This window comes from Micropterus salmoides, unplaced genomic scaffold (genome assembly GCF_014851395.1).
Source record: "Micropterus salmoides isolate LMB-PRFRI ecotype aquatic unplaced genomic scaffold, ASM1485139v1 Ms_hic_scaffold_7, whole genome shotgun sequence".
In the NCBI taxonomy this organism is placed as follows: domain Eukaryota; kingdom Metazoa; phylum Chordata; class Actinopteri; order Centrarchiformes; family Centrarchidae; genus Micropterus; species Micropterus salmoides.
The window spans coordinates 11,049,004-11,074,468 of NW_024044459.1; the positions used below are offsets into that span (position 1 = coordinate 11,049,004).

General features: G+C 39.8%; 3 protein-coding genes, 1 long non-coding RNA gene and 1 other non-coding gene across 7 annotated transcripts in view; 1 reads left to right on the forward strand and 4 right to left on the reverse strand.

Annotated features, from left to right (window-relative positions):
* The window catches only part of slc39a14 (solute carrier family 39 member 14), a 31,263-nt gene extending 29,816 nt beyond the window's left edge, over positions 1–1,447 (reverse strand). Inside the window, exon 1 of one of the 3 annotated variants that reach the window (XM_038702559.1) lies at positions 1,232–1,447. The gene's annotated coding sequence lies outside the window, so the exon portion shown is untranslated. The remainder of the gene's footprint in view (positions 1–1,231) is intronic. The other 2 variants (XM_038702555.1, XM_038702554.1) reach the window with 2 other exon arrangements.
* A 394-nt stretch (positions 1,448–1,841) lies between these two features.
* trnap-ugg lies at positions 1,842–1,913 on the reverse strand. The gene has a single exon. It is a non-coding gene; the product is annotated as a tRNA-Pro (tRNA).
* A 798-nt stretch (positions 1,914–2,711) lies between these two features.
* LOC119892372 lies at positions 2,712–4,465 on the reverse strand. Its single transcript, XR_005442545.1, has 2 exons — positions 4,403–4,465; positions 2,712–3,598 (listed from the first exon to the last, which is right to left on the reverse strand). It is a non-coding gene; the product is annotated as an uncharacterized LOC119892372 (long non-coding RNA).
* Positions 4,466–5,457: 992 nt separating this feature from the next.
* Positions 5,458–8,295, reverse strand: LOC119892512 (piggyBac transposable element-derived protein 4-like). The gene is made up of 2 exons (XM_038704787.1): positions 8,044–8,295; positions 5,458–7,364 (listed from the first exon to the last, which is right to left on the reverse strand). The coding sequence occupies exons 1-2, from the start codon at positions 8,178–8,180 to the stop codon at positions 5,639–5,641; spliced, it is 1,863 nt and encodes a 620-aa protein (XP_038560715.1). The 5' UTR covers positions 8,181–8,295; the 3' UTR covers positions 5,458–5,638.
* A 5,256-nt stretch (positions 8,296–13,551) lies between these two features.
* LOC119891793 (STAM-binding protein-like A) lies at positions 13,552–21,815 on the forward strand. Its single transcript, XM_038703659.1, has 10 exons — positions 13,552–13,705; positions 15,796–16,012; positions 16,231–16,306; positions 16,397–16,492; positions 17,238–17,637; positions 17,825–17,949; positions 18,111–18,248; positions 20,384–20,496; positions 20,582–20,681; positions 21,381–21,815. Exons 2-10 carry the CDS (start codon positions 15,810–15,812, stop codon positions 21,435–21,437), a joined length of 1,308 nt encoding a protein of 435 aa, XP_038559587.1. The 5' UTR covers positions 13,552–13,705; positions 15,796–15,809; the 3' UTR covers positions 21,438–21,815.
* Positions 21,816–25,465: the final 3,650 nt, after the last annotated feature.

Consider the following 25,465-nt stretch of genomic DNA (forward strand, 5'->3'; position numbering starts at 1 on the left):
GCGCCGGTGGTGTATTTCATCCATTTCCAAATATTGTACAGCTGCAGTTCTATTTATGTGAAAGAATATTTTAACATATGGTAAGCACTGTAAATGATATTAACATCAAAATTACTATTTTGACTAGTTAAAACACTAACTGCATCAAAAACCCTCTTAAAGATAATTGATTTAACACCCTAAAACTCTGAAAATGTGTTTACCTTTGACTGCAAGAGCAACATTTTGAAAGTAAAACCTTTTCCTTATTAAAGTATTGCTCAGAGTTAAACATGCATTTCAGACATTGAAATTCCATGTCTTCTACATGGCTTCAAACCAATTTCACGAAAGAAATCTCTACAAACTACAGGACAATGTATATATGTAGTCAAAATATTTTTCCAAGTTTTTTCGACCTGGAAAAAACCATATAAACCTATATTACCATATTTATATTTTAGATTGTATCAATTCATTGTCAACTCTACTTGCACTCATTAATACTATCTATCTTACTACTATTTATCATTACATTTCTGTTGATACTGTAAAATACTGTACATGTCCACACTCCTTTATATTTAGATTTTATATTTACCTACTTTCTATGTCTATACCTTAATATCTTCACATGCAACGTGAGCAGTGAGAATTTCCCTTCAAGGCACAATTAAGTGTTTCTGATTCTGAACCATGATTGCTAGTTTTCTTCGGGCTATTTTTCACCACTGGAGAGAAAACAGGAAGTGAGTGTGGTTATCGGAACGAACTTAAGGAGTACTTCTCTATATAATTACGCTGACAATGCAGAGTCAAAACGATTTTAAGCAGGAAATAAAAGAAGCGACACTCATTTAACCTCACGGTGCTATGACTGGGAGACTGCTCATTGGCTGGTTTGCACAATTTCTCCGTCTCTTGCTTTTTTTTTTTTTTTTTTTTTTTTTTACTTAAAGCAGGACCCACGATTACCCACATGCTCTTTCTCTCACACTTGTATTTGTGAGTTAAAGGAAAACAAATGAACAACTCAACCAGTCACTGATCATTAAGTCTAACTTGATCTGGCTAATAGGTTGATTAGCATCTATAGCAAATCAAGAACGGCCCCGTATTATAAGTAAACTAACCGACTACAATAAACCTTTAATGTTTAAATGAACGTCCTCACTGTTAATTATGAGCCGGTTTCAGTTAGATAATGTAATGACATTAGCCAGTTTCTTATTAGCCCTGACAGTTAGCTTACCCGGTGATGCTGTTGGGGGAAGAAAAGCAGACTTGACGTCAACTCGTCTCAACAGCAGCGTCTCTATGGATCCTACAGTCCGGAGATTTCACATCTGGGTAAAGAAAATGTCAGTTGCTGGCAGCCAGGTGTCTCTGGTAACGTTACGTTCAGTCATGAAGAGACCGAGGGGAGGTCCTCCCATTGAAGCCGAGCTCACAGCAGCAGCGTGGAGGATGTGGAGGGGTCACTACAGTAGTGACGTCTACAAGTTCGCCCTTTTCAAAATGGCCGTGTCTCCCTCGTGCGGTCGACAAGAGTACTGAAAGACTACACATATAATTTTTATTTCTTTATTGATAACAACAAATATACAGATACAGCAGCCATGTGCACACTATAACAGGTATACAGATGAATTAGCCAAAATAACGCAGTTGAGGAACAGGATATCCATGTTAAATGTAGACCTACGACTTTTATTAACCTACAACGGATCTTGTCCTTCGTCTTACGAAACTCATTGCATGGATGCACAGACAGGACTAACACTTGTATCTGTGGTGGTCTCGACGACTAAGATATTACTCATTCCATAAAGTTCACGTTTTAATAGCTTCGGCCAAACGGTGGGCTCGTCCGGGATTTGAACCCGGGACCTCTCGCACCCAAAGCGAGAATCATACCCCTAGACCAACGAGCCGCTCAAATAAGCTTTCACTTGTGAAAAACTCCTCGTGATGTATCAACTTCACATCTTATAGTTTTTGCAACAATATGTAGCCTACGTTTACTCATGAAGTGTAAGTGAAGCAGAACCGTGGTTTGCACACACACCTGCCTGATGCACCGTCATGGCCACCTGGACACTCAATTAATAGCCCAGGCTTTTATTTGCTTCAATCACTGAACTCCCCCTGACTATATTTGGAACAGGCGTCTATATGGGACAGGCCAATAATTCCTTTCGCACAAAACTCTGGCTCAGCAAAGATGGGAAATAGGGTAACATCAAATTGTTTATTTCAACCAGTATGAATACTTACCAGGCCGGTAAAACGGACAGGCGTCTTATTAGGACTAGGCTTTTCATTACAGCTTTACGGTGGTAACAATCCTGCAGAAAATCATACTCTACCTTTAATGCCAGTTGTAAAAGTGGTCACACTCAGGAGCGGGACACCTAGTGGTAAAAATGTGGTATACAGGTCCAGTTTAATACAAAAGATGCAACTTCAAAATGCAGACTGATGGAAAGTCCACAGAGATTTTTTCACCCAGCATTCGGGTGGTAAGATTTAGAATAAAATTTCATAGTGCAGCTGATTCAAGTTTTAGAATCTGTAATGATTTGGCTTTTCATGAATTAACAATGCTATCTGCCTGCCCATATCAAACCTCACGTTTTCTCCCTTAAGCCCTCCTGTTTAGTCTGTGAAATACGTACAATAACATGTCAAGTCCCTTGGTCTTGACAGCTCAGCTCCAAAAAATGAAGACATACAGAGCAACATATTTATTTCAAATTCAAGTCACCACAATCTAATGGTTTGGCACAATGACTGACATTAAGCTGATATTTCAATAACTACTGCTGCAAGCAAGATTTTGCCACCATGTAGGCTATGTTTTTAAATTCTTACCTTCTAATTAATTTTATATTCATGTAGAACTGCTAACATAAACAAGATGTTAAAAGTTAAAAGTTAAAAGTTTTTGGTCTAATTTTTCCTCATCAAAATCGAGGGTCTAAGGACAGAGGTTGGTGTATACGGTACAGATTGTAAAGCCCCTTAAGGCAAATTTGCGCATTGTGATATTGGGTTATAAAAATAAAATTGACTTAATAATGGTTAACCGACACTGACGTAAACCAATTCTGCTAAATAAATATCATGAACTAGCAGAATCAGAAAGTCTGTAAGTTCTCAGTCAATTCTGAGCACTCTGATTGCAAAGAGAGGTTGCCAATTTTAAACACTATAATCCAGAAGGCCGTGTTGGCTTTGTTTATTTGTTCATCGTTGTTCATGGCATTCCATGGCAATTCATCCAGGTCGCAATGGCTAGGCTTCTTCTTGGAAAACAGACTCGGCACACTCAGCATGGGGGGGGTGTCAAACAAACAATGCAGCTAGGTTATCATGGCTTCCATAAAGCACCTGTTAAAATCAGCAGTGTTTACTTCACAACTAGGTTAGATAACAGCTGAGGAGGAGACGTCACTGCAAACACCGCCCTCTGGTCCAGAGATGTTAGTTCTTGGTCATCCAGAAGGGTATATATAATTCAGAACAGTAGTCCTGATCCCCCACAGACACAGAGGAGAAGAGCTCCTCGCTGCACCGTGAGCTGGCTACACTGGTCCCACAGGAAGCCAGGTTCCACCTGGGGAGAAGGTTGAGTATATTCTATGAGTTATGTCTGGAAATTGTTCATATCATTATCCTGATACCAAGTGGTGTGCACACAAGATTTACATTTCAACTATGTACACATTACAGATGTCAGCATAGTTCATCTTAGGGGAAATAAAAAAATATACAAGCAGGAGTCAGTGAGGACATGTTTAAACATAACTTCTATTTAGAGAATGAAATGCTGCTCTTTACAAGTTTCTAATAGCAGCAATATTCAGTTCCAGTGCCACGTGACAATATAACTATTGTACAAAGTTTCATGCAGTAATCTGTAACTTTCCACTCAAGTGTTAACCTTGTTATATTGGCAAGCGGCATGGTTGTGTTTTTGGTTTATGTGGAAACCTATTTTTTATGTTTTGTTGTTTTGATCAGCAAATGTGTTATTACTGGCCTTGTAGTGTGGATTTGGCTGTGAGACAATACAAACATACAAACACAGCGTGAAATACGTCAATACTCGTGCACTGCCACAGTTGTAAACATTCTTTACTGGCTGTCATCTCGGACATGTGCAACTTCACAAACACATTAACATCATCAATGTTTACAGGACAGAAATAGACATACAGCTGAAAGCAAAGACAAGAAAGCTGTCAGTCTGTATTTTAAACTGCAAAAATATGATTTTGTATGTTTTAGCATTACAAGCATGTTTGAGTATAGGAAACATGTCAAATAAATAGCTGAATAAATAAATTACTCCAATTTCCACCTGATCAAAGCAAAAAAATGTTAAATCAAAAATCTTGGCCTATACAGATGTACCTACCTATGTGGTGGTTGATGTATCGGTGGGACAGAAGGAATGAGTGGTTGTGAATTATTATAACCCTGGAAAGATAAGATAATTGAACAAACGTGAAGAAAAAGAAAGACAAATAAGAGCAAACACTTTGTGGTGTGAGCACTTTAATGCCCATAACACAAACCGATGTTAAAGGCCAGGTAATAGAAGACTTGAGATGAATTTAGTTGGCTTAAATGATGGAAGTAAAACAAGAATACATGTTAACACGGTTATTGCTCCCATTTGCAACTGGACAGTGTACCAAGAGGAAACCATAGATAGTGACCATTAGCCAGTCCTATGCATGATAAACATTAATGCATCAATGAGTGAAGTGTATGGGTGGAAAAAAAAAAGTGTTGGGAAAACCTAACTGGGGGAAGTTTAAGGACGAGAGTAGGGCTGGGCCATAAAACAATAATGATAATTATTGCAATATAATTTTCCTCATAAACAATATAACAAATGTTCAATATATCGTCAATAAGTGTTTGATCATGAACTAATTTACACTTAATGTTTCTATTAAGATATTAATTTTATTGAGGAAAAGGGACTGAAAAAAGAATCACTGATCATATTTGTTGAAAAACATTTTATCAGAATCATTTTGAATGTTCTACCTCAGACTTGTTAAGTGATCCACGGTCAAGCGTTTGTCATGTTCTGACCATAAGGAAAAGTTTCAAACTACAATTAACCATCAGGTTTCTTCAACTTTCACTCAGGAGCAAAAATCAGTCTTTAAACTTGAAAGAAATGATAATATGACATTTATCATGATAATTATTGATATTGAATGATATGAAATGTTTTATCGTGATAACATTTTTATTCATATCGCCCAGCCCTAGATGAGAGTGATGGATATTGTAACCAGTCACTTGGTCTCTGTGTATTAACTTCTATGTAATAAGTTAATGCACAACAAAGTTGTATACATGTACTATCAGAATATGTATGCTGCAGCAATGTCCCATGAATGTATAAATAGTTACATGACCGTGAAGACAAAAAAACCCAAAAAACCCCAGAAATAATCTCACAGAGCTTTATTTAAATCACAGAGGACAACAGTGAACGTGAGAGGTGGCTTTTGAAAATTGTTCTCCCAAGTCTTGGCGATCAGAGAGAAAAAAGCTAAACATTCCAACCAACACACATCAAAAAGTATTCACATTTTTTTCAAGAAAAGTCCATCTGGTTTAATACAAAAAGTTAGTTGTGCCATGCCTCAAAGCAGTTCCTGTCTGCAATGAGACAGAGAGCCACATCGCACTCTTTACACTTCCACGGGGTAGACTGATTTGCCTGCCTGGTCTGCCTACAGTGTAGACAGGTCTTGCGTCCATACGAGGCCCGCTTGCTTGCATCGGTTTGTTTAGAGATTGCCACGGGAATGTGACCACTCTGTGCCTTGGCGGGTGGGACCGCAACTGTGACACCACACAACTGGGCCGTCAGCTCCTCCAGGAAGGCCTTGTGGGTCATGGGTTCCTCCTGCTTCTCTCTGCAGAGCTCCTTGTGAAGGAGGAAGCTGTTTGTGGCTGCAATGTCCAGGAAGTGTAAAAACAATGTCCGGTACCAGCGCATGCTCTTGTGGTGTGAGGAGTAGTACTGGATCAGTTGCCCTGACAGATCAATACCTTCCATGTGCTTGTTATATTCCATGACAGGTGTTGGGCATGGAATGGATTTGGTGGTGCAGCTCCCATTCTGAGTTTTGACCCTCCTCTGCACGGTGCTGCCAGAGAACACCTGGTGGATTGTGGAGCAGATCGTGACCTCGTGTGTGTCCATCCACTTCACAAAAACCAGCGGGTCTTCACGGAGCCACCTGATGGAGCCTCTAGGACTTGTGCATATGCAGGGGCATTCTTTTCTCCTGTCTCTGTACGTGCCACATGCGCCGATATTCAGGCTAAACAGATCCTTGAAAAGTCTTGGACTGGTGAAGAAATGATCTACGTACAGGTGAAAGCCACTGCCAAGGTATGCTGGCTTTATCAGGGACATGACAGAGTCATATGCAAGTCCATGGCCTGAGGTAAACTGTGACTTGCCAGTGTACACTGCAAAGTCCACAGTGTAGCCATTGCTGCAGTCAGCCAAAACAATGAGTTTGGCTGGCTTAGCTTTCTTGTATTGTGCCATGACAGTGTGAGACTTTGTCGCCACCGTCCTCTCGTCAATTGAAATGTTCTGCCTGGGATGGTAAAATGCCTTGCAAGCATGTTTTATAGTGTCCAGGAGGGGCTTCAGTCGAAAGAGGCGGTCGTGATCGGGTGTCCCCTTCTTTCTGTCATTCTCAACGTCTTTCTCAGGACCACTCATGTGGATGTTCCAAGTTATCGCCCGGTACCTTTCTCGTGCCATGACATTAGCTGGAAATGGCACGCTGAAAATGGTGTTCTTTTTCCAGTATTCCTGGATGTTATCCAGTTTCACCAGTGCAAAGAAGAAAGTCAGTCCCACATACTTGAAAAACTCCTGGATGTCGATGTCAGTCCATGAATATTTTTTGCCTATTGCAATGTTTTTAGCAGCTTGTTTATTTGTGTGTTGACAAAGGGTTCGAGCTGCATCATTGCTGAAAAACAGTTTAAAAATCTCCAGAGGTTTGTATGTGTTGTTTGAGTTCAGCTGATGTCCAGGGGGTCTCGCTGGGTTGAATCTTTTTGGGACTGGACATATGTCTGGATCGCTCTCTGTTTTCCAGGACGGGGCTGAGGCTAACGGCTGTGGCCATGTCCAAAGTGGAGATCTGGATCTCGTTCTGCTCCTTTCTCTTGACACACTACGTGCACGACTGGACCTAGATCTCGTCTGTGCCCTGGAGTGCGGTGGAGAACGTGATCGTGCTCTTCTCTGTTGGGGTGGCTGCTCTCCCAAAGATCTGGCCTGTTGTCCTGCAGCAGAGTCTCCATCCTGTTGATAATCATCACTGTAAACCAAATAAAATCAATAAAAAAATCTTATACCATACTGCAAATATATCGGCCACCAACCCCCACTGTATTTGTGGACCCTCTATTTAAGCAGTCACAGTACTGGTATCAGCAAAGGCATCATGGATTTAACATGAGGAAAAGTTTGAGCAGAAATCCATTAAACCACTCAGCAAACCTAGTGTGGAAACCGTTTTATCATATTAGAGCTTATTTGGTGATGTCACATATCCATTAAGACTTGTTTTATGATGTTTAATATAATGACGTATTTCTTTAGGATATGAAGTGTAATTTTTGACTGGTAAACTAACGAGTCTTGGTCTTTTTTGGCCGCTACAAGGACCGGTACCGTAACGCCAGGAATAGACGCGCATCAAAATCAAACGGCTTGACTACAATCAAAAAGCAATCTATACGCACCAGTTCAAAAACAGCATTCTTGCTATTACCAATGTCTCTGCTATTAGTAACTAATATGGCATTAGTTTTTATGTTCTTACAGACGAAGGTCCCACCCACAATTTCAGCTCAACATTTTGGATTCGCAAAGTGTTTGGATTTGCAAACAAAACTTTAGGATTTGCAAACAAAACTTCTGTGTGGTTTTGGTACGTGGATAGTTTTGCCCTCAAACGTATTTTTTACCGCAACATACAAAGTAAGTAACTCAACTCTTCAGCTGGATCAACTCCTTCTTGGTACGTTAACTCATCATCGGTGAAAAAACTGTCTGCTCCAGACTCCCCATCATCCTCGCTTTCAAGAAGTTCAGGTGTGTCTTCGCTGCTGTGTCTTGGCTGTGGCTCCATTTAAGAAAAGCAGAAATGAAACAACCCCGCTGTGTGAAAATCAGACAAACTATTTCTCACAACAGCTCTATGTACATCTCTGTGCATCCTTGTGGTCGCCAAAGCTTTGGTTTCTTCTTCTTGTTTCCGGCAGACTTGACGCATCTGTGGCGTATTGCTGCCCTCCTCTGTTCGTTATTCACATCTTAATGCAAATTGCCTATTTCTTTTTGTAGTTTTATGTAGGTATTCGATCAGTTTCTTCATTTTGTTCCAACTATCTAAGTTAACTAGAGTGCGTATGCTAAATATAGTTTCTCCAATTGCTCCCAGGTCTCTAAACAATTTCCTCCCTTGGCGAGTATTTTCTACAATGAACTAATACATGCTTTACTGTTTCCTTGTCTCCACATTCACATGTTCCATCAGGGTGTTTATCAATCAGAGCCAGCCCACTCCTCAGCCCACAATGCCCAAATCTCAGTCTGGATAGAACTACTGCATCTCTTCTCGTACATCTAAAAGCACATTTTCCTTTTTCTACAGTTCTTTGTATTTACTGAATAATATGTTCTCCCCTTTCTTTCGTTTTCCCATGATTTTTGCCACATTTCTTTCACTGACCTATTTATTACTTCTGTGTAATCCGGTAACCCATATTGTAAATTAATTTGAGCTCTTTCCTCCAGCATGCTTCTTTGCCACCACATCACTTCCTCATTACCCTCCACACCCATGTGTGTCGGTACCCACACAAACCCCACCTCATACCCTGCTTTGTGAATTCTATACAACACCTGCATAATTTCCACAAGTAAATCTGGTCTAGATTTCATTTTAGTATCTTTAATTGTAATCAGAGTTGCTGCTGGGTCGCTAAGACCGACATATGATCTGGAATTCTACATCCTTTTTTATAACCTATTTCTGGAATGCTTACACCAAAAGCCACTTTACCTCTCTCAGGATCCTTTGACCCATCAGTGTAGATTTGTAGGTGGCCTCCCCATATTTGACACATCCGGGCTTTTATCTCCTTCACTACATATTTCTTTTGCTTGTTTCCATAAAATATAGGTCAACATTGGGATCTGGGATCAAACATGAAGGTATATCTGGTCGACATATTGGTGGACATACTTTCAAATTCATAATACCAATTTCCTTTGCCATAGATTTGAGTTTTTCTGTAAAGTTTGTTTTGATCCTTCTTGCTGTTCCCATGAACTCCCAATGTTGACTCAACAGGGTTTTTGTTGGTAGTTTTCCATCCTGTCCTTTTAGTTTCATTATATACTTCAAACCGATTTTACGTCTACTTATTTCTAATGGCATATCCCCTGTTTCTATTAATAGTGCCGGAATTGGGGATGTGCGAAACACACCACTTCACACTAAGGGCTTTTGCTTGGACTCTGTCAAGTTGGCTAATCACTGAAGGGGCTGCTGACCCATATATACCACACAGCCATAATCCATAGTTGATCTTATCATTGCTCTGTATATTATCATCATAGATTCACTGTCAGCTTCCCGGTCGGCCCCAGCCACACACCTTAGGACATTAATTATTTTCCCACATTTCAAGGAAACCATCTCAATATGCTTCTTCCATGTCATCCTTTCATCTAACCACATTCCTAAAAATTTAAAATGTTTCACTCTTTCAATATTCCTATTATAAATCTGTAACATCTGTGTAGGCATTTTCTTCTTATGTCCAAATATCAAGTATTTAGTTTATTCTGTAGATATTTTAAAGCCCCAGTCATTAGCCCATTCAGTTACTTTGTCCAATGCAAACAATGAGAACTTGAATTCTTTCCTCACTCTACTAAACATACCATTGACTAGTATATTAAAGAGCACTGGACTTATTACACTACCTTGAGGGGTTCCATTCCCTATCTCAAGCTCATCTGATAATTCGCTTCCCACCCTCACCTGAATTGTCCTGTTACATAAGAAGTTTTTAATCCAGTTAAATATTCTTCCTCTGATTCCAGCATCATAAAGTGCAATTAGCAACCCCTCCTTCGAAAGCATATCATAGGTTTTTTCAATGTCCAGAAACACTGCTACAACTGCTTATTTGCAGTGGCTTTTTTAATGTCATTATCTAAGTCTAATACAGCATCCATTGTTGATCGTCCTTGTCTGAATCTACTCTGATATTCCACAAAAAAGCCGCTTTTCTCCAGTTTATCCACAAGTCTATCTGTTATCATGCGCTCCATTATTTTGCATAAAACAGAGGTTAATGCAATCGGTCTGTAAGAACCAGGGTTATCTGGTGGTTTTCCAGGTTTCGCAATTGGAATGATTACAGCATGTTTCCACTCTTTAGGAAGACAACCACTCTCCCATATACTATTAATTAGGGCAAGAGCTTCTTCTTCTATCATTTCTCCACAATTCTTAAATAATTGGTATCCTAGTCCATCCCTACTTGGTGAGGTATCTTTCCCCTGATTTATAGCTTTTTTTAAATTCTTCCATTGAGAAGAACACATTAATACTATCAGAATTTTCACAGTTTATTTATAATTTAGTCATATTATTTCTTGTTATTTGACTACTATTTTCTTCACCTACACTGTTGGAACTATGAACTTTTTGAAATTGCTTGACCAGTAAATTTGCTTTTTCTTTATTGTTTACAGCTTCAACTCCATCACAGTGAAGGACTGGGATTTCTGTCTGCCTGAGGACTCCTATCATTCATTAGATTCAAAATCTTTTTAAAGCTTTGGCTTGTGAGACCACCGGCTCTTCCGGTCTTCTTCTTCTTTGAAGTTTTGTTGTCATTGGCATCCAGAGTGTTGCATTACTGCCACCTTCAGGTCTTATTCTCCATCAGCATCTGTTCGGTTTTAAATCCGTCTTTCCACCCTCAAAAAACAAATAACCATTTCCTCCCTTCAACATTGTCTCCCCATCTTAATATACTTTTAACCGTGTTCTCTACCCAACCTATTTTCTGTAATTCTGTTTTCATTTCCTGCCTTTCATGTATTAATTTCCTGCATGTTGTAACTAAGGACATTTTCAACTGTTTCAGTTCCCTGGCATTGCTCACCAAGACCTGTTGGATGTTTTCTTAGGATGAAAAGTGTACTGTTAAGGTTGTTGTGTCTGTTTCTCATCCTGCTTATCACTTGCTCTTTCCGTTTTGCTCCCTTACTTACTTCTTGGCATGGAGTATAAATGTCTCCTTTTTATTGCATTATCCCAGTTCTGTTGCCACTGTTGATTTACACTTCTTCACACTATTCCTTCCCCCTCAGCTTTTGATTATTTAATATTGACATCAACACCTTCTTTCCTACTGCTTCTTTGGCCAACATGTCTACTTTATCATTTCCCACGGCACCTGGATGTGCTGGGACCCACATGAATATGACCTTTTCCCCTAGCCTAACTACTCGAGATTATATTTAATAAAGTGGGTCCAGATGACTTCTAGCTGTACCTGTTTAAATGCTATAAATACAGATCACTTCTGGTCCATTTCTTCTTCTTCTTCTTCTGTGATTTCGAGCTTCTTGTTTTTTAATTGAACTGAACACAAAATACAGAACATTGAAAGGGGAACAAGATAGCAATAAATAAGAAGATACAACCAGAAAAGGAAAAAAACTTTTTGGAAATGTAATACTATCTATATTTTTCTATATTTTGAAAGGTCAATTTTGAAAACGGGAAAGAGGGTCTACTGTTACTAAATTTACACTTATGAATATAGAATTTCACAAAAATAAGAATACATTTTTTTTAAATGCCAAACTTTTTCCCCAGAGAATACCATCCACAATACCACTCCACTATGAGACTACATAAGGTACAGTGACAGTATCGTGTTGAAAAAGTGTTCTAACTTCTGAAAAACACATCTTTCCTACATTTGTTTCACAGGGATCAAAAGCTGGACCAATGTGAGTTTAAAAAGAAAACACTCTTAACAGCATAGTCACCCCTGAAGGAATGGTATCGAGCACAGTAGAAAATTATTTGGAGTTATAGGAATGGTATAAAATGAGAGGAATTCTTCTTAATTCTTAATAGTTCTATAAGTCCAAAGACCTCAAGCTTATTGGGAGATTAAGCTTGGGGGCTGCCGACAAGGTACACTTAGGTCCTCTACCCAGGGATTTCGAAGAGCTCTGCTCGTGTTGTGGTGGAATGCAGAAGGCCCATGGTATACTGTGGAGCCTGCATGGAAGAAAGTCAAGTCATAGTTGTATATAAAAATGGACGTGACGTCACCCGTTGGTTTCTGAAGAGCAGTTTTGAATTGGGCGGAGCCGGCTGTCGCCATCATGGTAGCACGTCAGCGTGTGTCATACCTGGATAAGCAAAAATGGGCAAAAAGGCGGCTAATGGGTGGAGCTGAGGTGACGTGTTGCTGAAACCACTCCAGCCTAACTCGACGTGATCGAGTTAGCTCAGGCTAAGGAGCTAATGCTATATGCTACTCTGCGAAGGAAGGAAAGAAGGATTAAAGGAAGGAAGGAAAGATTCCTGATTCATTTCTTCCTTTATTGATTCCTTGGTTCCTTCTTTCAAAGGAAGGAATGGAGGAATCAAGGAATGATTAAAGTAAGGAATGAATCAGGAAAGGAATGAAGGAATCAAGAAAGAAGAAAAGAAGGATTCAAGGAATGAAGGAAGGATAGAAGAAAGGAAGGATGGAAACAAGGAAAATTTAAGGAATGAATAAATAAATAAAGAAGGAACTAAGGAATCAAGGAATCAAGAAAGGACTCAAGGAAAGAAGGAAGGAAGGAACCAAAGAATCAAGGAAATAATCAAGGAATCAACAAAGGAAGGAAAGAAAGGAAGTCACAGAAAATCAAAGAAGGAAGGAATAAAGGAAAGATTCAGGAAAGGAAGTGATCAAGGAATCAAGGAAGGAATTGAGAAAGGGTGGATGGAATTGAAGAATCAAGGAATTAAGGAAGAAAAGAAGGAATCAAGAAAGGAATCAAGGAAGGAATCAGGATCTGTATCTACACCCTGATGGGAGCAGAGTTAAGTTTAACGGGATGAGAGGGGGTAAAGGAAAGCTGGTGTGGAATACCTTACGGCCAGGATCTTAAAAATGTATTTATGATGATATCAAGTTGTCTCGCCTAACCATAGCTCATGCTACTCCGGTGTGACACCAAAAGCTGTGACGTATCAGATTCGGTGACCGAAATGGCAAGTTAAGCGTCAGAGGCTTTGTTGACGATGTGAAGCGGATGCAGTTTGGTTGGGTTTAGGTACACAAAGTACTTGGTTATGGTTAGGAAAACATCGTCGTTTGGCTGTAGTCACAGAATGTGATAGATCAGATTTTGGTGTTACACCGGTACAGTAGGTGGCGGTATGCACATGGTCGCAACCCGCAATAAAACCAGCAGAAGAAGCTAATTCTTCAGGCGGAAGTTGTTTTGATTGCGGAAGTGTACAGATGCTGTAGACGGAGCCTAATTTAATAGCATTTTTCATGTAGCTGTATGTAGGCCTCTGAGGGTTTCAGTTGAGGATCACAGCTCCATCAGGTAAGAGTAAAGACACAACTCCTCGCTGACTGCTAACGTAGCTGCTTCACCTCTTCAACTGTGGCGTTGCTAAGCTAAAGTTAGCGCGGCTAACGCGACATCGTTGAGGAACATTGATCACTTCAGTGACAGGCGACATATCAAGTGTCCGTGGAGGGAAAATACATGTTATTTATGACACCCAGGCAGTGCCAGGAGACCAGGAGCTTTCTAAATGAAGTGGAAGCAACGTTTCATTCTATGCTTGAGCTGAAAAGACCCCATGTTGTCGCATTTTGTCTGTTTTACCACTGGATCTTTTCTGAGACAGTCAGCTGATGGTTGGTTTTCTGGGAATTTCTGACTCGACATTTTGTAGTTTACCTTTTATCTATCGGATCTATAAAGGATTATGTATGTTCTATAAATATGGTGTTGCACGGTGGCAGTTCCTTTTACGTTTACATGTTTTCACTCATTACTGAAAATATTTAGAAATTAAAGTATTTGCGTCCTAGGAGCAACACCATACTGTATAAATACTATGCTGCTAGTCAGAGTCTTGCATTTTTGAATTTAACTTTACTGAAGTATTATCAGCAACATGTACTTTAGTATCAAGAGTTAAAGTAGCTAGCTGTAAGGTAAATGTATTGGAGTAAAACATACTATATTTCCCTCTGAAATGTAGTGGAGTTTAAGTATTAATCACGAGATAATGGAGACACCCAAGGAAAGTACATTAAAATTTGTACTTAAATACAGTATTTATATCATTCACATTAAACAACGTAATTGTAATTTGTGATAGTTAGGTTTAGCTTCCTGAGTTGACAAGGCTAGTTTTTAGAAAACAGAATAATTAATGTGTACCTTTCCCAGGTTTTAAATGAACAAAAGAAAATATTTTAGACTAACGTATTTTACATGGAGATTATTATCAGTGACAAAATACATTCCACAAAGCATTGCTGACATTTCTTCCTGTAAATGTCACCATCAGTATCCATTTTCTGATCATTTTGTTGGCTAGACTGATGGTAAAGTAACAATTTAGACTAAACCACTTGAATACAAGGGAAATTACTTTATTACCTCTCTTTTTATCAGAACCACGCCTCTTGAGCTAAACTGCAACAATCGGTCCTCTCTTGACATACTGTGTTTCTGTGGGCTGGACCAGCTAGCAAAGAAGCCACCTGACTGTTAGTCAGCATGCTGACGAAGCGCTCACATTTGTCTTCATTTAATCAATAAAGAGTAGAAAGCCTCAAGTCATACCAAGCATCCCAGCAGAGTCATTGCTTTTTTCTAAATATACTAAGCCAGTGATTTTCAGACAGAGTTGTAGTACAGAGACGGAGACACTGAGTCTTTGTGCTAGTTTACACAGGACATTGTGTGGTCTTGCACACTTGCTGAATTGATTGATCATACCCATTATAAGTTTGAAATGTTTGACACCAATATTCCAATGTGATTTGACAAATATCCAGCAATATAATTGTGAATTCACAATAAGGAAAGCCCTGGATGTTGGCTGTTAACTTCCAATAAAGAATGACATAAAGTCTGGAGTGTTTGCTCATTCATACATGTTAGGATTGTGTTCTTGGATGGAAGATGCTCAGCAGTCATGATGGAAAGAAAATGGTAGTTCACAACAGAGAAAACACAAGCTGCTATTATTATTCCAAGGAGGCTTACCGTAATGAAACCGGAAGAAAAGGTGTCTGTCACATCAGTGTTTTAAACACAGACTGTGTTTAATTTCATGACACACATGTTATCTGCTACAGGTGCTAAAAGTTCACCCAGATTGCAAAGAAACATTTTCTCACTTATCCCCTTGTGGCGTCTAGCCATTTAGATCAGTTTTAGTTTTTCAGTGTTATTCAGCAGATATCCTGATTTTATTAGTAACAAAAAAACAAACAAATTTTGTAATGTAGATTAACAGACCCTTTAATTATCAATATATCAATCTACTGTAGGGCTTTTGTTTTTTTTTTAAATGAAACTTATTCCAAGTAAGGATTGATTAAAAAATGCCACCCTGCCACAGCGTTAACTTGCAGATTCCAGTATTAAAACTTCAGCTTGTGTTCCAGGTCGAGCTGTCGTGATGGCTGACCACACTGACGTCAGCCTGCTACCGGAGGAGCGAGTCCGGGCTCTGACCAAGAAGGGAAGCTCAGTGGAAGTTAATGAAGATGTGCCCCCGCGCCGCTACTTCCGCTCTGGCATGGAGATGATCCGCATGGCTCATGTCTACACGGAGGAGGGCAACATCGAGCACGCCTTCGTCCTTTACAATAAATATATCACGTGAGTGTTTACAGTGATGAACTTTTATTTGTTGGATTGTATGTAAGTACTTACATGTTGGTTAAAATGTCAAGAGGAAACATGCAGGGAGGGGTCTTTATTTATTTATTTTTTTTATAAATTCCTTTACATTTTGTGATATTGTTTTGAATTAAGCATTCTCAGTGCAGGCATGCACATATGTTCTTCAATAATAAATTTTTTTTTTTTTCACCAAGGCTCTTTATAGAAAAACTTCCCAAACATCGGGATTACAAGACAGCTAACATTCCTGAGAAGAAGGACACACTAAAGGTACGTGCACAGTGTTCATGCTGTCCTATATAACAAAGTTTACTTTTTGTTAAGGAACTGTTTTTTTTTTTGTGTGTGTTCATTCTCCAGAAACTGAAGGAAATAGCATTTCCTCAAGCAGAGATTCTGAAAAAAGCACTTTTGAAGAGATTTGATCAAGAGTATGCACAGTATCTTGCCAAAAAGGTAAACTTTCAATTCCTGTCGCACTGAAATGTATGCATTCACGGTCTCATGTATTAATTGCAGATTTTAATTAGAAATATAATTAAATTAAGAAGTTAAGATTAGATTGAACTAAAGCAAATTCATTTTTTATTGTAAACTTAATGTAATAAACAAAAATATCTAATACACGATCACAATACAACAAGCTTTGTGCACTGATTTTACTTTGTATTGAGTACATTTACATTTATTCATTTAGCTGACACTTTTATCCAAAGCAGCTTACAATTGCTTTACATGTCAGAGGTCGCACGCCGCTGGAGCAATTAGGGGTTAAGTGTCTTGCTCAGGGACACATTGGTGGATGGGTCACAGTGGGGAATTGAACCCGGGTCTCTCACACCAAAGGCATGTGTCTTATCCATTGCGCCATCACCACCCCTAAATGGGGTGAAACATTAATCAGCAGCACGGCAGCAACATACCAATAATAAAAGCAGGCACTTGTTCATTAACAGAGGAAATGGACGCAAAACAATGATATTGAACTTCAGTTATCTCAGTAAAAACTGAATAATTTAAACTGATTAAGACGAAATCAGCATAAATCTTAAATTAATTAGGGCTGAAAACATCATCACAGACCTGAAGATCAGAAAATCTCATGTCACATTCTTTTGTTTTGTATGTGGAAAAAGAGAAAATGGCCAAAAAATTGAAAAATGTTAAACTTTCATGTATATGATGTTTGCCAAATGCTCAGAAAGCGGAGGAGGATGCCTTGGCGCGGGAGCAGTCCAAGCAGCGAGCGCTGGACGCGGAGCGGGAGCGCGTGGCCGAGATGCAGCGGCGGCAGCGGGAGCAGGAACAGTTCAGTGCCTTTGAGGAGATGATCCGCCGCCAGGAGCTGGAAAAGGAACGCCAGCGCGTACTCCTGGAGTTCGCCACACCTGCCAAGCCTTCTGCTGACACGCCCCTCCTTCCAGGTATCCAGGGCCCCTCGCCGGTCCCCCCCACCGCCCCACAGAGCCCAGGGGACCTATCAGGCAGCAACAACCACCGACACAATTGCCCTCCTGCAACCATCGGCGCACCTGCAACCAGCCTGCCCACCTTCGACCGGTCGCTCAAGCCCGGGTCTCTGGTCAGCCCAGGGAACAACAGTGAGTTAATCTTTTCCTGACGTGAGGGGCTGGCCTTCAGAAGATTTAAATACTGCCCTACTCCTGCTTTGAAGTATTTATTCTTCTGAGCTTATTTCTTTCCCCCCTGACCTACTTAACTTCCTGTTAACGCCATGCCAACATTTTGCATTCAGCTGCTGTTTATTGCTCTGCATGGTTTTTGCAGACACAATGGTGGATGCCCTTCGGCAGCTGGCTGTTCCTGCTGAGCTGTGCCGGAGCTTTCTGAGGTTGGCCGAGGCCAACACAAGCCGAGCTGTAGAAACTTGTGGCATCCTGTGTGGCAAACTGGTAAGACTCGGAATCAGAGCGACTGTGTTGATCCTGTAGTAATGAATCCCCTTCTGAATAGACCTGTTACAGGAAGCACAACCTAACCCTCAACAAGATGTTTGCTATGCGTAATTTAAATGAAGGGAACAGTGTGACAGAAACTGTTGTGTTTGTTCCAGACCAGAAATGCGTTTACTGTGACTCACGTCATCGTACCAAAGCAGTGTGGTGGACCGGACTATTGTGACACAGAAAATGAGGAGGAACTCTTCCTCATACAGGACCAGTATGATCTTATCACCCTCGGCTGGATACACGTGAGTAAAAGACGTAAAGATTCTGGCCAGTGCAGTCAAATAATTCCAAAGTGAGTAAACCAATCAAAATCAACGGCATCACTCAGCGGTACAAGTTAATCCTGCTGTACGTTAAAGGAAAAATCCACTTCCAAATCCAAAAAAACAAGACAACCCGTGATGCAATGAATCTTGTGTCCGGTTCGTCTATTTTTTCAAATTCCTGCTATGACATCAAATTAAGATATGCTGCTGCAGTGGAATTAGATTGGAGAAACCTTTTAAGGGATCTAGCATATTATCTTTAAACAATAATGCGATACAGGAACACGATGTGGTGTTATGTGTTTTAGATAAATTGTGATCATGTGAATTGTGACAACATGGGGATGAGCAATGTGAGTTAAATCAATGTTATCACATTGATTTAACTCACATTGCTCATCCCTATGTTAAGAGAAATATTTTTTTAGATCTTATTATATATCAAGATATGGCAAAGAAATCACATAATTTATATCGCAATATAATCAATCTGATGTTCAGTGCAGTGAATTACTCTTCACGTGTAAAACCAAATGCTGAATATAGTACTATTGATGTGATGAAATTCCACAAAAGTTAATACATAATAATACTGAACTACTAAAGGCCGATTTATGCTTCTGTGTCGAGTGCTGACTTGAGCGTTTATACTTTTTTTATACATGTGTGTTGATGTGTAATTGCTAAAACGCGGAAATGAGAGAGAGGTCGGAGGAGATGGCACGCACGACCTTTGAACCGATTAAGGCAGGAGGAGGACAAGCTGGAAAGACAGTGCTACCAAGTAGGGCTGAACAATTTAGGGGGAAAATCTAATTGTGATTATTCTGCCAGATATTGCGAATACAATTTGATTTGCATTATTTTTTATTATTGAAGTTTTGCTATTGAAGTTCACTATTCATTGTCTGTCTCTTTTTGATGGAAGCCGCCAGGAAGTCAGACACAGAACGGCATAGAGAATTCGATCGATGTTCAAAATAAAGCACCCTTTGCAGAATTCCGATCGTACGTCAACAATAAACACGGTTAAAAAATACAAAAAAAGATCAAATTTAACTACGTAGCTACTTAACCATGGTAGAAGCACAAAAATCAAGGACGACTGAACAAATAAGCAAAATCTGAACAAGTCAGTCAAATTAGACAAGCAAAACGCTCTTTTTCTGAAATGCTCCATGTGGATATGTAAAGTTAGCCTGCAGACGTTAGCCGGACAAAACCGAGGCATAGCCGCCGCTTGTGTCAGTTCGGCTGGCGCCATTATCCCACGTTTTCCTCTAGTTTTGGTGTTTGTTGTTAAATGTACACACCCTGTGCCTGCTCTGATTGGCGAGTAGGACGTTAACAGGAGGCGCATGGCGCTTGTGATTGGCGAGCCGATCTCTCGCACAAGAATTACAACGGAAGGAATTTGTAACTGCACAACTGTTTAAAACTGGTCAGATACGCGGTATAATTTACCTACATTTTAATCGCCGTCTTCACGATTAGGTTATTGCGGTTATTTTTTTTTGTTAATCGCAATTTCGATTTGAAAACAATTAATCGTTCAGCCCTACTACCAAGACACCAATCACAGTTCTTGCGGACGTGTAGTTACATTTTGGGGGATGTGTGTGCCAAGCTATGGCGTAGATTTGAAGCAGAACCTTTTTATATACAGTCCATGCGCAGAACTATAAATTAGCCGTAACTATTACCCAGCCTCAAATAACCACAGGGCTTTAATTATTATAAAATTAAATTGACATGATTCATTTTACACTGGTTCAAATTTTGATCAGCAGTAAATTGCTAAATTTTCATTTGTGCACAAGTGTATATATTTAGGCATTTTAACACTGGAGTTCTGTCAACAACGTAAATAGAAGTGGCGTTAGTAAATTTCACTGCAGGCTTCAGAAGTTCACAAGAATAAGATGTCATGGTGATCAAACAGCTGATTTTGTTTTGATCATTTTTCCAGTAAAGAAAATCTTTTTTCAGTGTGCAAACAAACATGGTATATGTTTGTTTGCACACTGAAAATATGTTGACCATGTAAACTGATGTCTGTCTACTGTTTTGTTTGTGTGTTGTTTTTTTGTTTGTTTTTTTCCCTTCCCCAGACTCACCCCACACAGACGGCCTTTCTGTCCAGCGTTGACCTCCACACACACTGCTCCTACCAGATGATGCTGCCAGAGGCCATCGCTATCGTCTGCTCGCCTAAGTTCAACGAGTGAGTCCCGAAAACTGCTGGCGTCCTGTCGTTAGAAGCATTAAATGTGTCTCGCTATGTTAAAGTGTGACTGTGTTTGTCCCAGAATCGGCTACTTCAGGTTGACTGATCGAGGAACAGAGGAGATCTCCACATGTAAGCAGAAGGGCTTTCACCCTCACAGCAAAGAGCCGCCTCTATTTACAGTGAGTACGCCATGCGGGAAAACATCAATAAAAAAGCAAATGTTTCTAATACAACTTAGTTTATTTCAGCAATTTATTAGAGCCAAGTATCATTTTCTTGAAAATGGTGAGCGACTTGCCTCATCCAGTCTTGTGCACAGGGATCGAGTGGGACGATCTTAGGTCATAAGCAGACTTTGCAACTTGGTTTAGTGGGTCTGATCTTCCAAATCAAAAACAAATATTTGTTCTCACTTACTTCTAGTGGTGTACTTCTGTTTTGAGGTTGTGCAGTGCAAAATTAGTTTGTGTGAGTTAACAGCATTGAAAAACTTCTCAACAGTTACATATTTTCTTCCAGCAAATGTAGAATACATGTAGATGTGGTGAATGCTGCATGCTAGAACTGTACCAGTAGAGAGAATATTGAGTGTAATCTGGGAAAAACAACCCTCTAAGTAAACACAAGGGCCATATATCTGGTTTTACTCCCTGCCTTCAGTCAGTTCAGTCTGGTTGAAAAAGCATAAACTAAACAGTCTTGATTTTCAGCCAGGAAAAGGAAGTACGTTTGTGTTTCTTTATATTATTTTTTTCTGTTAATAAAAATGGACATTTTCAATAATGATCTGTAGTAATGTATTGCAATTAGTACTGCACTGTAGCTTGTATTCTGTCCACGTGAACAGACTCTAACTCAAATCTCCTTCTCCTTTTCAGCACGCGGGACATGTCACCATCACCAACGACACGGTCTCCGTGATGGATTTGCGATGATTTTCTTTGGAATCTTTTCATCTTTTTTCACAAGAACACTCATAGACTGTTTTATCAGACTGCAGACATTGTACTGGAGAAAACACTCATTTTATTTTCAGGACGGTACTGCGCAAAATGCAGGCCACAAGTTTACCATTCACATGGACTTCAGTTGTTCTCAAAGGGAACAACATTGTGAACTTTTTTTTTTTTTTTTTTTTCTTTAATTCAAATTCCACATATTATTGCACTTTCCAAGCAAACAACAACTTCTATCTGCTTAATGGACTGGCAAACCTCTGACTCTCCAACCCCTCTGTTTTTGTCAGTATGTGCTTTACTTCCTTTCTTTTGTTTCAGCCATTAATAAAAATGTATGTATCTATGTCAGTGACAGATATGTGTCTGGTAACTCAACCTTTTGTTTCATAATTGTCATCGAAGTTTGGTTCTGCCTGACTGATAAAGTGCCAAGGACGAGAGCTTATTGTGCAACATGAAGTTCAGTGTGGAGCCTTTAGTTTGTAATCAAGGCTTTGTTCTTTTGACTTGGTGTTTTTCCTTCACAAGCTGTTCAAGTGCTACGAGTGATGAGAGAAAGGAAAGCCAGTTGCAACTCAGGTACGCAGGCAGTGTTGCTGCTCTGTATTCTATTTTTATATACAAACACCATCACTCCACAGTATCCGTTATCTCTAAAGGAGTTCATTTGAAGTTGAATTCCTGCTTATGATGGATCTAACTTTTCGTCATGTTTTTATTTCCTTTGTCTTTGTGTTTTGGGGGAAAACAGTTAGTAGGAACTGTATGTGTCCATGCTTCAGAGGATATGCGTGCAACAGGCAATCTGAATGTACCTTCTTCTACACATTGCTACACATTACTAGCCATCCGGTCATGGTTCATGCCTCTAACCGTTTTTGTTTGCTCCCTTCTCTTGTTAGAAGAGGTAAATGATTAGCCATATATGAAACATTCAATGAATTAAATGCAAAGAAAAAATAAACTAATTGTAGATCAATTTAGTCTGCATTGTTTTGTTTGTCATGTTTGCCCAGTTAGTTACAGAGTAGAAAAATTATATTAGTATTATTTGTGTTTGAGATTAAATGTGGGAGAGGGGAGAGAAATAATAGACACCAGTTGTGTTTACAAACATTTGAACTAAATATGATGGGATTGCTATGCACTCATTGTAGAAGATGAGGGTGAATATGGATTTCTTTTTTAAATAATAGCTGTTCTCAGTGTAATGTGCATACTTGCTTGTAACAAGAGAAAGAGGCAAATGTGTGTATTATAAATCAAACTAATCTCCATCTACAGATGATCAAAGACAGCATTTGCAAATGTCAGACAAAACTGGAGTTTTTAAGGATTTTCCATGAAATGAACGGATTCCTTCACAGATGATAAATGAGCACGGCATATGGAGGATTTAAACAGCGATTAAATGTCATTTTCTCCAAGTAGAGAGAAGGTAAGAGCATTAAGACCGTGACAGAGCTGGAGAAAATCTACTGAATATTCCTAATCCTAATGATAAAGATGCAGGTGTGACACCAAAATGTGTGACCTATCAGATTCTGTGACCCAAATGGGAAGTTCAGCGGCAGAGGCTTTGTTGACGATGTGAAGCGGTTGGGTTTGGGCACCAAAAGTACTTTGTTATGGTTAGGAAAACATTGTCGTTTGGGTGTAGTCACAGAATCTGATAGGTCACACATTTTGGTGTTACACCGGGAAGGTTGAGGTAGTAGGTAGAAACATATAGGGTTTGACTGGAGAGGAAACAGAAATCACTCAGTTTCAGCATGTGTTCAGTAGTAAATTATATACTACTGGTCATTTTTTCCTACCAGGTCATTGTCCCGGGGCTTTAGCTCCGGATGTTCTGACTGTAGCCCGGAATGGCGCAGCAGGGCCGTGCAGAGACCTTTGGAAGGGCAGGTGCTCAAAGTATAAAAAGGGCACATGGAACAAGGATTTGGCTGTTCTCAACATATCGATACAGAAATATATTGTTATGTAATCCTTGATTATATGTGTATACAGATGCTTCTGTATCGATACATCAACAAATGCTGTGACACAGTTTTGAAAAAGAAACACAGGGAATACCCAACTCTAGCTTTAAAACATGGGGGGTGACATAACTTACAGGGAACAGTTGCTGTTGAGGGGTTGCTGGGGATGTTGCTGCTGCGGCTTTGGTTGCTGCTGATACTACTGGAGGTGATCTGTGACTAGAGATATTATAACAAACATAGAAGATATATAAGCTGATGAAACAAATATGTGACCATGACAAGATGTAAAGATTGCTGACAGTATTTGGGACCGGCTCACTATGACTGACCTGCTGTAGCTGCAGCCGCTGCCAAGGCTGACTGCTACGAGAAAATAAGAGGGAGACGCTCACAGAGACTGCTGCACACGGAGAGCTGCAGGTAGAGGAAATAAGATACCCGGTTCAAAAAAGTGTGGGAAATAATCTGGGAAGGAAACAGTATTGGGAGAAAGGACTAGGTTAGCCAAGGCAGGGGTAAGAGTGAGACACATCTATAGACAAGTGTGTGTGTAGGCAATATTGTGATAATGATTTTATATATTGCATTGTGAATCTGAGATATATATTGGATTTTGATTGACTATATGTCTAATCATTAATCTAAAAAGATGTGTGTGTGTTCATTCTGTTGGCCCATAATAACCATGACAGAGCAGCATTTACCTTTCACATTAACATTTCATACCTTTGTCTGAAATCTAATAGGGCCATTTCTTCTTCACTCTTTACTTTGATGTCAGGAATATTATTTATTTTATACTGACACTGACATTATTAAATGTACTTTCAGTTATTTAGTTCATATAATAGGTTTGCTATCTATTCAAATACTGTTCTGATTTTAAATGATCGTTTGAAAAAGGGCTGATAAGTTGGCTATAATTCGGGGAATAAGTAATAAACCTGTTTTACCAAAGTTTTTATAATTATTTTAAGGCACACTACGTTTTTTATTAAGTTACTGTAATAATCCTAGTTCAAGTGAAAGGTTTTTAGTCAAATTATATAAAAAATACCAGCCCTCACGATGCCCGTGAAACTTTTCTCCCTCAAACAGCAAGAACGAAGTGAACAGAGCAACTTTAGATTATCTGTGTGTAGAAGCAACGTTAGCTGTGGCCACAGTGTTAGTCGGCAGCTGAAGTTACTTCTACTGGCGACACGCAGCAATATACAACTACTATGCTGCTCTCTTCGCGTCTTTCTTGTAAAATACATCCAACAACCCACAACAAGCACGTTGAGGCAAACCCCTCTTACCGGCGGGACCGCAGGTGTCCTGCAGGCAGAGCTGCTGAATCACTAACGGCGTGTGAACGGGAGGGCTCGTCACGGATGAGGTCATCAGGTGAAAGGTCATAATGTGCGTCATTGTATTTACTGCGAAATTATTTTTACTAATAGTTTGATTCGGCAGGCATTCACAAAATGACCTTTACAAATTTAAAAATTAATGAATTAATTAAATTTGTCATTGACAAAAGGGCACTTTGGACATCAAAGGGCAAAAGGTCAGGTGCTCAAGCACCCATAGCACCCCCCTCTGCACGTGCATGTGGCGCAGCCTGTCTGTCTCGCAGGTCTTCAAAGAACTGAGGCTACTCGCAAGTAGGGACAGAATAACGTGGCACACCTGACCGCGACACAGACACCTATTGCTCGCTTTGCAGTCTCTGTCCCCCTCACTCAGAGACGCTGTGCTCTGTTTGGGACTGTCTCTCTGCTCCAGGATGTTTCCCTCTGAAGCCAGTAAGCTAAACTTTATCAAAGGAGCTGAAGTTTACATTTCTGTGGATTTGTGGTGAGATTTCTGACTGATCAGAAAGTGTTTTCAGTTTCGGTTTTCTACATCTGATGGAGAGCAGTGAGCTCCTCTCATCCATACAGTCCCAGACGGGCTCTGTGTCTGTCAGACGGTCTAAAGGGGAAAACCATATCAGCAGAGCAATAACGTGCAGCAGAGGGGCAGATAGAT